The sequence below is a fragment of the Chelonoidis abingdonii genome, chromosome 4 (assembly GCF_003597395.2).
Source record: "Chelonoidis abingdonii isolate Lonesome George chromosome 4, CheloAbing_2.0, whole genome shotgun sequence".
NCBI lineage: Eukaryota > Metazoa > Chordata > Testudines > Testudinidae > Chelonoidis > Chelonoidis abingdonii.
Genome location: NC_133772.1, coordinates 87,114,239 through 87,126,262, shown reverse-complemented (window position 1 = coordinate 87,126,262; position 12,024 = coordinate 87,114,239). Strand labels below are relative to the sequence as shown.

Genomic DNA, 12,024 nt, shown 5'->3' with positions numbered 1-12,024 from the left:
GAAGAACAACAGTTACAAAGGTGAGTAACCGTCTTTTCTGCGCTGCTGCCTGCAGAACTGGGCCCTCAGTCAGCTGCCACCACTCTCCAGCTGCCCAGCTTTGAAGGCAGCAGCTCAGAAGTAAGGGTGACATTATGGGCAGTGAATGGAGCCCCCCTTTGGGGCGGCTAGCCCCAGCTCCACCCCTTCTGCCGTCCCCCTGCCCCTTCAACTGGAACTCCAAGTCTCCCCCACTTGGCCGGAGGATCGCCAAGCTGGCTGGAGCCCCAAACCATGCCCCCAGCAGCCCAGAGGAGCCCCCAGCCAGCCGCAGCTCCAAGCTCCCCTTCCCAGAGTCCCGGGCCAGCTGCAGCCACACCATGCCTCCCCTCCGCAGACCCCAAGCCACCTGGAGAAAAGTGTGCATCTCTTTTCTCTGGAAGAAGCTTTTGCTATGCCCCATGCAGGTTCCTGGGCAGCTGAGGAGGTGGTAGCACATACTGTCTCCTCAGCTGTCCTGGAACCTGCATGGGGCATAATAAAAAACTTCCCCCCAGAACCCCTCAGCCGGCTGTCTGGCAGCAGCACTGGGGAGGTTTAGCCTCCATGGGTGGCACGGTATGATATTGCTACCGTTACTTCTGCACTGGTGCTGGCATGGCGCTGCCTTCAGAGCTGAGCGCCCAGCCAACAGTCACCGCTCTCCAGCTGCCCAGCTCTGAAGGCAGTGCATAAATAAAGGTGGCATTACCGCAACCCCCCTAAAATAACCTTGCGACCCCCACCCCTGCAACACCCTCGTGTGTCAGGACCCCCAATTTGAGAAACATTTGTCTCTTGTGAAATCTTTATAGGGTAAAAGCACACAAAGACCAGATTTTATAGTGAGGGGGGGCGGGAGAGACCAGATTTCACAGTCTGTGACACGTTTTTTATGGCCTTGAATTTGGTAGGACCCTAGTTATTGAATTCCGGTTTATATCCTCTTGCTTTAGCAGGAAATTGTCACAAAACATCAATAGCTGGATCATAACAGCATGTGCTAACAATCATGACCATCCACTTGTTGCATTTGTTTGGCATCTAAGAACTTGTACTTCCAGTACATAGGCTTCTGCCTGTCAAGTTAGAGGTGCAGCTTCCCTAGACATGCAGGAGAGTCTATAAACACTGGAATAGATCTGATTCCATCCACTGGAGGGCAGTAGTGCACTTACAAAAACACTGCAAGGTCTGCAGAGTGTTCCTTTTGGAGTATTCTCATAACCTGCTTTGTGCCCGTATTGCAATTCTATAATACTGTAATCAATTAAATTTTTTATTTTAATGTGTTTTTATTTGTATTTAAGTCCAAGAGGATGCTAAGGATGCTTAGAGAAGTTCTACTGAAGGTGTTAGAAGAAGCCTGCTCTGTGTCGTATGATATCAACTTCATCTCCACTGAAGGAAGGAGGTCCCCAAATACACCAAAAAGATCACAAGTAAAATGAACTTTCACAGCAAAGTCTTTTACGTGTTATAACAGTTTGTAAAATAAGTCCTGGTGTATGCAATGCTGCTGTGTTAATGCAACATTACAATGCTGCTTCACTCTGAGAAGTGATTCCTTGATAGGGCATTGTGGGTTCTATACTTATTGACTCTCAATATTTTTCATATCAAATGTGTTCAATAATGTGTGTGTATATATGTGTGTGTGTGTATAATATATGTATAATGTATATGTGGAGATATTTAAGAGTAGATTAGATAAATGTCTATCAGGGATGGTCTAGACAGTATTTGGTCCTGCCATGAGGGCCGGGGACTGGACTCGATGACCTCTCGAGGTCCCTTCCAGCCCTACAATCTGTGTGTGTGTGTGTTTGTGTAAAATCTATATATAATCTACTAGCCTTATTAATTCACAATTCAAACTGGCCTCAGTCAATCCAGCTTCTTTCCTTGTCATTCATTGTAAGCAGCGAGAGATGGTCTATAAGTAAAATTTTGCCCTGTGCTTCCCCTTTGCAGTCCTATTGTGTGTGAGATTAGTCAGGTGTAACTGATTTGGGCTTAATACACAGTTCTGTTGAGGATACATAAGGAGAAATGGAATCAAGCTCATTGGTTGATTTTGCAGAGCTAGCAGGAGTAAAAAGTAGTAAAAGCTTTTGTCATAGTATACTTTCCTCAATCTGAACCTTAGAGTCCAAAAATGAGGTACTAGCATGAAGTCCTCTAAGCTTAATTACCAGCTTAGATCTGGTACGCTGCCACCAATCAGGACTCTGAGTGCCTGATAAAAACTCTGGTCTCCCCAAAACCTTCCCTGGGGACCCCCAAGACACAGACCCTCTGGATCTTAATACAAGGAAAGTAAACTCTTTCCCTTCACTAAGTGCCTCTCCTAGGCTTCCCCTCCCTGGGTTAACCCTAGAAGATCACTGGGATTCAATCTCCTTGAATCTTAAAAACAGAGGCTTTCCACCTCACGCCAGAGGCAATACAGATTTCAAGCTCCGTGAATCTAAACAAAGGGATTCCCCTTCCCCTCCCTTCTTTCTCTCTGTCTCCCCACCACTTCCCTGGTAAGTACAGACTCAATTCCCTTGAGCCTCAACTGGGGAAAAAAAATCAAAACAGGTCTTTAAAAAAGCAAAACTTTTAATAAAAAGAAAGAAAAAAAAGTAACAAGTTATCTCTGTAATCTAGATGGTAAAATATTACAGGGTCTTTCAGCTTATAGACAATAGGAGAAAAAGCCTTCTCCAACAGAAATACAATTTAAAATACTTTCAGCCAAAATACACATTAAAAACTCTACCAGCCAGATACACAGTTGCAAATACAGAAACAATCAAAAGACTATAACCGCCTTTTTACTAATACTCACTATTCTGAATATATAAGAGACTGTAGCAGGGAGATTGGCAAGAAACCTGGTTGCACGTCTAGTCCCTTCCAGGACTCAGAGAGAACAAAGCAAACCCCAAAACCCACAAACAAAGGCTTCCCTCCACCGAGATTTGAAAGTATCTTGTTTCCTGATTGGTCCTCTGGTCAGGTGTTGCAGATCACGGTTTGTTAATCCTATACAGGTGAAAGAGACATTAACCCTTAGCTATCTGTATATGACAGCTTTAGTTTAGGGTAAAACTTTCAAAAACACATAAGTCCCATTTGGAAAAGTAACAATGGCATTTAGAAGCCCATTGAAAGTCAATGGGACTTAGATTCTTAAGTGTCTTAGTCATGTCTGAAAATGGGACTAGGGCCCTGTCTACACTGCCACTTTACAGTGCTGCAACTTTCTTGCTAAGGGGTGTGAACCCTGCCTCCCCCCCGATCACTGCAAGTTTCAGCACTGTAAAGTAGCAGTGTAGACAGTGCACCAGTGCTGGTAGCCACTCCCCTCATGGAGGTGTGTGTTGGTTTTTTTTTTTTTTTTTTTTACTACACAGCCACTACAAAGCCATGGCAGCGGTTTAACATTGCTAGTGAAGACATACCCTTAGTTTCCAAAGTGACTTAGATCCTTTGAAAATGGCTTGCATTTAGTTCTAAAGATGCTGAAGTCAATGGTCATTCTTGTATCTTGTTCCATAGTCTTAGTCCAACTCCATTGAAAATTCTGTCTCTTCCCAAACCTGCCTTGTTGATTGATAGTGTCATTGCTCTGCTGGAAGGAAGCTGTTGTGGAAGGTCATGGAAGCAGAGGTGATCCCATGGAGAGCTGAGAATGTCAGGACAGAGAATTTGAGTTGGACTCTGTATTCAATGGGGAGCCAATACAGAGTGAAATACTGGGATGATGTGCTCATGGAGAGGCTATGAGGAAACACCCTCACCACAAAAAAGTGTGCCATGATCTGCAGATGGTTGGTATCTTGTTATAAATAATATCCCTTGAGGACAAGACTTTGCTGGCTGCCACTGTTTTTTTTTTCTTGCTCCCCTTTCTACTGAATCATTGTATCAGTTTACAAATTCTTAATGCAGTGATTGCAGGAAGTTTATCCTGCAACATATTCATGAAAGACCTGATGAAAAGTGGAAAGAACTGGCCAGTATCCCAGAAGAAACATTTTGCCCTAGATGTAAAACTACTGTCAGCTACTTCAGCTCCTTATTAATCTCCCTCAGGTGTGAAGTTGAATCTTCATGCAGCTGGAAAATATTTCTCCTCTTCTGAGCAGTAGCAGAGGGCATGGCCTTGGAGGTTGATTTCCTGTTGGAGTAGAAATCAATGGCACGAAGTCTGGTTATCTTCTTAGGCAACTTGTTTTATTTACAATATACACAACATTCTTTGAATAGAGAGGGTTGCAAAATCCCTCTTTCAGGACTCTTAGCCCCAAACCAGTGCTTGGTTCCCAGTAAACAACTGTGTATCAAGAATTAACTCTAGTTCTAGAGATATTAACACAGAGTATGAACTCTGTTGCTATTTGTAACAGCTCTTCTCCAAAGAAACTGTGACAAAAGAGACTGTCTAGGAAGGAGTATGGCAGAAAGATCTAGGGGTCATAGTGGACCACAAGCTAAATATGAGTCAACAGTGTGATACTGTTGCAAAAAAAGCAAACGTGATTCTGGGATGCATTAACAGGTGTGTTGTAAACAAGACACGAGAAGTCATTCTTCCGCTCTACTCTGCGCTGGTTAGGCCTCAACTGGAGTATTGTGTCCAGTTCTGGGCACCGCATTTCAAGAAAGATGTGGAGAAATTGGAGAGGGTCCAGAGAAGAGCAACAAGAATGATTAAAGGTCTTGAGAACATGACCTATGAAGGAAGGCTGAAAGAATTGGGTTTATTTAGTTTGGAAAAGAGAAGACTGAGAGGGGACATGCTAGCAGTTTTCAGGTATCTAAAAGGGTGTCATCAGGAGGAGGGAGAAAACTTGTTCACCTTAGCCTCTAATGATAGAACAAGAAGCAATGGGCTTAAACTGCAGCAAGGGAGATTTAGGTTGGACATTAGGAAAAAGTTCCTAACTGTCAGGGTAGTTAAACACTGGAATAAATTGCCTAGGGAGGTTGTGGAATCTCCATCTCTGGAGATATTTAAGAGTAGGTTAGATAAATGTCTATCAGGGATGGTCTAGACAGTATTTGGTCCTGCCATGAGGGCAGGGGACTGGACTCGATGACCTCTCGAGGTCCCTTCCAGTCCTAGAGTCTATGAGTCTATAAAACTGACAATAATATAGCATTTCTTCAAACCCTGTACCCTGTTCGCATGTGAAGAAAACAAATTTGTAAGATTGTGTGGAAGATTGATATCTAGTTACTCCTGCCATAACAATATCTAAAGTTGGACACAGGACAGCCTCCCCTTCTGTTGGCTGGAGATTTATGTTGTTGAATCGCCTGTATCTGAGTGCTCTGTGTCTGAAGAAAAAAGGAGGTGCAAGATTTTATGAAGTATGCAGGCCACTGTTGTGACAACTGGACCTACACATTTACCCAAATTACGAGTTCAACTGTAAAAACTATATAAAAGTTCATAAGCTCTTACAATACCCTATAATAACAAATGTTGATGGGAAAAGGTCTGATAAGGAGACAGAATAACTAGATTAGTCTAAACAAAAAGACCAAGTTGATACGATCCAAGGACTGTGTTGAGATTGTACTTGCTAAAAGCAAGAAATGTGGAGCCAGAAGTTAATGAGCCTGTATTGGGCCTAATTGTTGAACAAAATAATGAGGGGATGGGCTATTCCACCCATCACCCCCCTTTTTGGTTCCTTTAAATAAATATTTTTGTGGGGAAAGAACAGAGTGACAGAACAGGTGGAAACTACTGGAGTGAGCTTCACCATAGCTGCCACCCACACTGTCTCCTGGGACCCCCTCTTCTTTGTCCTAGTACTGAGGGATGTCCTGACCAGAGAGAGGGATCCAGATGACATCACCACCCTGCTGGTCCCAGCTAAATCCCAAAGACCACCAGGGATGAACAGTTATTACCATCTTTGATACTAAAAGACTGTTAAATAAGGGGGCTTTTCCTTCTAAGATTGGACTTTAGCAGCAGCAATGACTCCAGCCCATTTCAACTAAACTTCTCTTTTCCTCAAAAGGACTGTTATTACCATCTTTAATGCAATCTAGAAGACTGTCAAACAGGGAGTTTTTCCTTTTAAAAACTGTCTGCAGCTAAAGAGAAAGGGAACAAGGGCTGCTGTTTAAAATCAAAGCCCTATTTAACACTTTAAATTTTGAATGCTTAGGCTGTTTTTCATTCTTCTCTCTATCTTTCAGAAAAGGTTAAATGATGTTTAAAGGTGTATTTGCCATGGTGCTAAGCAGGCTGAGGTCTCTGTACACCAATCCCCAGTCTTTATTTCTAACAGTTTGATGTTGGACAGTGACTGGGTTATGTTAACACCTTTAGCTCGTTTATTCCATCTAAATAAATACAACACAACTCTCAAATTTTCTCCTGCTAGGACAAAAAAGGCTAGTTGTGAGAGCCTTTCAGTCACTTAAAAAGCTAGAGTGTTTTTCGTTTGAGACCTTTCAGGAGTACATGCTGAAGGAAAAGGGGTCAGAGCCAGGAGGGTTTACGTGGGAAAGTAGGTGGTTCTTTATAGACTGTATCCTCATATGAAGAGGCTACGTGTGGGTAGTTTTGCTTATCTGTTGGGGTGTGGGAGAATGTGACAGGGAATTAAAACAAACAGTGTCAGGCTCCAGGGGCCAGAGTCTGTCCTTGAGGATGAGATTGCAAGGTTGGGTCCTGTGTCTATGAAACTGTAAAACTTACTTAAAAATTGTACATGGGATGTGCCCTGCCCAGCTCCCTCTTGCTTATCAAAAGCTGTGAAATAATCAGGGTGTGGGGGAGAAAATCCACCACTATGTAGACCTGCCCTGAGTCTTAGAGTTAGTGGGGCCCTGTGCTCAGCTTCATTTTTGGGGCCTCTTCTTGGGACCCAGCCAAGAAAAAGAACTTTCTCTCTTACCTCCCCACCGCCTCCATTTTTCATTCTTTTTTTCTTCATCCTCCTCCTATAAGTAATAGGAAGTAAATGAAAATAAAGTGATTGTTTTTGTAGTCTAACTTATTTTTCCACAGACTACTTGAAAATCGCTGAGGGTCGATCACTTAACGATCTTTCCAAATATTGTTTGTACCATTAGCTAACTATTGTAAAGTGCTTTGAATAAGAGCACTTTATTAAAAAAAAGTAATAAAACATTGGGGTGTGGGGTCCTGCCAGAACTTATGGTTCGGGAGGGGACTCAGGGCTGAGGGTGCAGGGTCTGGGAGGAAGTTAAGGTGCAGGAGCAGGCTGGGAGTTGGGATGCGGGAGGGGGCTCAGGGCTGCAGCAGGGGGTTGGGGTATGGAGCACTTATCTGGGGCAGCTCTCATTTGATGTGAGGGGTGCAGGTGGGGATGTGGGGGGGTGCAGGAGTCAGGGTGGGTGGGGGCTTGGGGTGTGTGAGAGGGATGCAGGAGTCATGGCTGGGAGTGTGTGAAGGGGATGCAGTATTCAGGGCTGGGGGTGCAGGGTCTAGGAGGGAGTTTGGGTGAACAAGCAGGCTGGGGGTTGGGGTGCAGGGTCTGGCCAGGAGTTAGGATGCAGGAGGGGGCTCAGGGTTGGGGCAAGAGGTTGGGGTGGGAAGCACTTACCTGGGGCAGCTCCCATTTGGTGCAAGGGGTGCAGGTGGGAATGTGGCGGGGGTGCAGGAGCTCCCATTTGGTGCTCGCGGGGTGGTGCAGGAGTCAGGGCTGGGAGTGTGGGCTGGGGTCCTGTGGGTGCTCCCAGCCCCCTGCCCAGGCAGGTCCCGGGGGGGGGTATATGTAGGGGGAGTGCGGGGGCCCTGCCTTTGCTACACTCTGCCCTGATTCCACCCCCTTCCCCAAGGCCCCGCCTCTGCCTCCTCCCCCGAGTGCACTGTGGCCCTGCTTCTCCCACTTCCCCCCTGGAGCGACCTAAGCACTGGCAAACAGCTGTTCAGCAATGGGGGCAGCAGTGGGGGAGGTGGTGGGGAAGAGTGGGGGGAATGGGGAGCTTGGCTACCGGTGGGTGCAGAGCCTGCAGCAGGAGCCCCAGAAGCTAGCAGGACCAAGCTTTTGCCCCTGCAGCTGCCCTGTGATTGGGGGGCCCAGTGCCAAGGCAACCAGTGTTTTACTGTAAATCCGCCTCTGGGTCTACACTACAAATTTACATTGGCACAGCTGTGCCTCTGTAGCACGTCTGGTGAAGGTGCTTTAAGCTGACGGGAGAGAGCTCTCCCATTGGCTTAATAAGTCCACCTCTGCAAGAGGCGTAAGCTATGTTGGTGGGAGAAGCTCTCTCATCAATATAACGTTGTCTACACAGGGGGTTAAGATTGATATAGACTATAGTGATACGTAAGTAAGTATATAGTGTAGACCAAGCCACAGACCTATTTAGAAGCAGTAAACTGGTTTGGAAGGAACTACTAGATGAATCAAACTTCTAAACTAATAAACCTCTACAAAGAATGTATATATTGCCCCTATTCTTAGTAAAGTGTGATGAGATGGTCTTCGGGAGTAGAAAAGATACTAAACTGGATACCTATCTTATGGAGCTGAAAGACAGTTCCAGTCTTTCATATTTAAAATACTGGTAGCGACATAACTTCCTGGTATATAGGTTCCAAAAATCTTTGGCTTTGGACTTGATTGGATGGAAATTAAAGGAGTAAGTAAGAGCTATTAAAAATGACTTAGAGTTGGTTGAGTTATCATTCCTCACAAGAAAGTACTTTCTAATTAGGAACTGGAAATCTTTCCAAGTTCCCAGGAAAGAACTGCTAAGGTAACTGGCTCTAGGATCTAAATGGCATACTCTGTGCTATGACCTTGTGGGGGATCAGGAAGGATGACAGATGGAGTATGCTGTATGAAATGGTTAAGAGCTTCCAGAGGCTACCAGACCATGGGGTATAAACTGGATTAATTACCTGACAAGATGTAATTGATTTTTCTTCCTAGGTAACAACTGAGTGTAAATTGACTAATAGCCATGTACTCACTTTCTCTATAAAACACATCTGATTTTATAAAGGACAGAGAACAAGATAAAGGAGAGGGGGAAGGTATAATGCAATTGTGTCAACTGGTGCAGCATCCTCACCTTGAATACTGAATTAAGGTTTTGTGACCTCTGGTCAAAAATGACACATGAGAAAGAGAAAATAAACAAGTGATTCAGTGCAGTATACTGTACATGTGTGTGGTTAGGGGCAAGGAGAACTTTCATATGAGGAGAAACTAAGAAAATTAGTATTTTATTTGGGGATAAAAGATCATATTAGAGTATGACAGAGGTATAAAATAGTTCCCCTCATGCAAGAGCAAGGAGGTTCAAGAAAACTGAGATGACAAATGGATGTTATTGTTCATGTACTACAGCACTCTAGATGCTCTGTCTCAAACAAATGACTGCTCTGTTCCTGACCTGAAGAGCTGACCATTTAAGACCCTCATTCTGCAGTTGGATCCATGTGAGCAAACCCTTATTCCTGGCTGAAGTCTTATTGTATTCACTGGTACTTGGCCTGGGATAAGGATCTGTCCTTGCAGGATCAAGGCAATCCTATAAAATGCTGAGTAGACCTGGATTAAAGGTTTGTTTAAACTTGGGATTTGTTTTTTCTTTTGGTGGAAATCTGAAAACAAACAAAAAAATTTCAGCCAAAATGTGAAATGCTGCTGGGAGTTGCAGTTTGGATAGTTCATGCTCCCATTCTCCTCTGTAGGCTGTGCATCAGGAGAGACATAGTCCATCTGGGTAGGATGGCTCATAGAGGAGAGTGAGGACACCAGGAACTGAATTTTCATGAGGCATGGCAACAGCATTTCCAGAAGTGTGCACAAGTCATGAAGTGACTTGGTCTGACATTGTTCATAATTTACTTTTGGGCTGTTGATGTATTTTACATTGCTTTAGATGTGATTATATGCAAAATTACAAGGAAATCTGAAACTGCTGAAAAAATCAACAGCATATCTTCACTTATTAGGAGTCTGACAACAAATGATGACAAGTACAGTATCTCAAAAGTTTCAACTATCAAAATGCTACGGGATAGATTTGATGGAAGATGATTCTGTTGAAGAAACCCCCCTTTTTAAACAAGCTGAGAGAGTGACTATTTGAAAAGTGATTTTAATTAAGATGTTAAACAAGACTTGCATAAAGGACTGCAGAATATTTTCCCACAGATCTGCATTGCTCTAAGGATTTTTGTCTTTATGCTCTTTGGTTTCCAAAGAGGAGTGATCCTTTAGCAAATTAGCCCTATTGCTGCTGCTCCTATTTTTTTTTTTTTTTTAAGCCTCCAATCTACAATGGGTAAATAGCATGTATTGGCCTTAGTGATGCTGTCAATAGAGTATGATCTTGCACGGAGACAAAATTATAACTCATCTGACGCTGTCTTCGTTTTTGTAAAGATAACGTGATGTGATTTCTTTTGTGATAATAAATCAGCTTTAAAGTTGTAAAAGAATGCTATTGAATTCTTTCATCTCTAGGGTGACTTTTCTGGAAAGGGGGAAAGAGAGAGCCTCTTTTAAGCTGTCCTACAGTGGCTCATGAGCCTGAGTAACAACCTCTGGGCAGAGTGTTAAGAGGCAGGGCAAAGACCCCAAATTAGCTGTGAGGTCTAGACTTAAATTTCACTAACCAATTATCAAGTGTAAACTCCTCAAGAACTGGAAGAGTCTTAATGTGGAGTCACAGATAGACCAGAGTACCTAAGGGGACTATCTTGCCACCCAGGCAGGCTTGTCTTTCTGACAGATGGTCCCTTATACCAAAAATCACAACATTATTCAGGTATCAGAGGGGTAGCCGTGTTAGTCTGGATCTGTAAAAGCAGCAAAGAGTCCCTCGCCCTGAAGTATTCCACAAATGCATCTGACGAATGGTATCACCACGAAAGCTTCACGCCCAAAATGTCTTTTATCTTAAGGTCCACAGTATCTTTTGCTTTTACAGAACAGACTAACTGGCTACCCCTCTATACTTAGACATCCATCAAGACTGCATTTACCGTAGGAGTGAAATCATCTAACCTCATACAAACTGCACAAAACAAACAATATCATCTCCATTCCAATGCAAACGATGACATCCCAAATCGACTAAAGAAAAAAGCACTGCTCTCTACACTACACACACCAGGATATATATATGCCATACTCTATCAAAAGAAACTGGAACACCTGAATTTCAGCATCCTAATAAGCAAACAGGAAAACATTCAAAAAAGAGCTCTCCAACTAGAGACTTCTCATTAAAACAAACTTCCATTACAAAACGGACATTCACTAAAAAGATAGAACTCTACCATACTCACTCACCTCTCCTACCAAAAAAAAGACGTAATTGTCTAAAACTCACTACCTGCCTCAGGGGCCACCAATTACCCCCAACCCACCCACCCAATATCGTCACATCTATCCCAACTTACACACTCCAGCCCAGAAAAAAGTCTGATGTCCTCATCTCGGGACTCTCTTTTCTGGCCTGGCCACCCCCACAACATAACAGTTCTATGGCAATCTGAAAGCTACTTTCGCCCGGCTCGACTCAAAGAATACTTTCAACACACACTAGAACACCACTATACACATTACCCCTCCCCACCAACGCACACAGAAAAACTCCACTGGACTCCCCTGAGGTCGAAATGACATTCTGACGTCTAACATGAAATGCTATCGCCACGCTGCACAGCAGAATTGACTGAGAACTAACAACACGCTTCCTCAGTAACTAATCATGCAGACGCAATGCCCATCCACAGCCTCAAAACACCACCCGACATTCATCACAAGAGCTATAAAGAGTCTTTTCATCATAACATCTGACTACCAAAATGAGACAAACTCTCCAGACAAACTCTCCAACACAAATTCTATAGGCACTTCCCTCAAATCCCACTGAGGAATACACTAAAACCTGCAAATCTACTCAGGATACTCCCTACACTAACATGAACAACATCAACATACCCTTAGACCCCACCGATCATTGATCTACACCCAAATCCACAACCCATCTCTCCGG

The 12,024-nt window shown here is 43.8% G+C and overlaps 1 protein-coding gene across 3 annotated transcripts in view; it reads left to right on the top strand.

Moving 5' to 3' along the window:
* DPF3 (double PHD fingers 3) overlaps positions 1-12,024 on the top strand; it is a 269,649-nt gene that overhangs the window by 13,028 nt on the left and 244,597 nt on the right. For all 3 annotated transcript variants that reach the window (XR_012655786.1, XM_075065418.1, XM_075065416.1), the window contains exon 2: positions 1,329-1,460. Coding sequence is in view for 2 of the 3 variants with exons in the window: in XM_075065418.1 (XP_074921519.1) it covers positions 1,399-1,460 (62 nt within the window). In the remaining variant the exon portion in view is untranslated. The remainder of the gene's footprint in view (positions 1-1,328; positions 1,461-12,024) is intronic.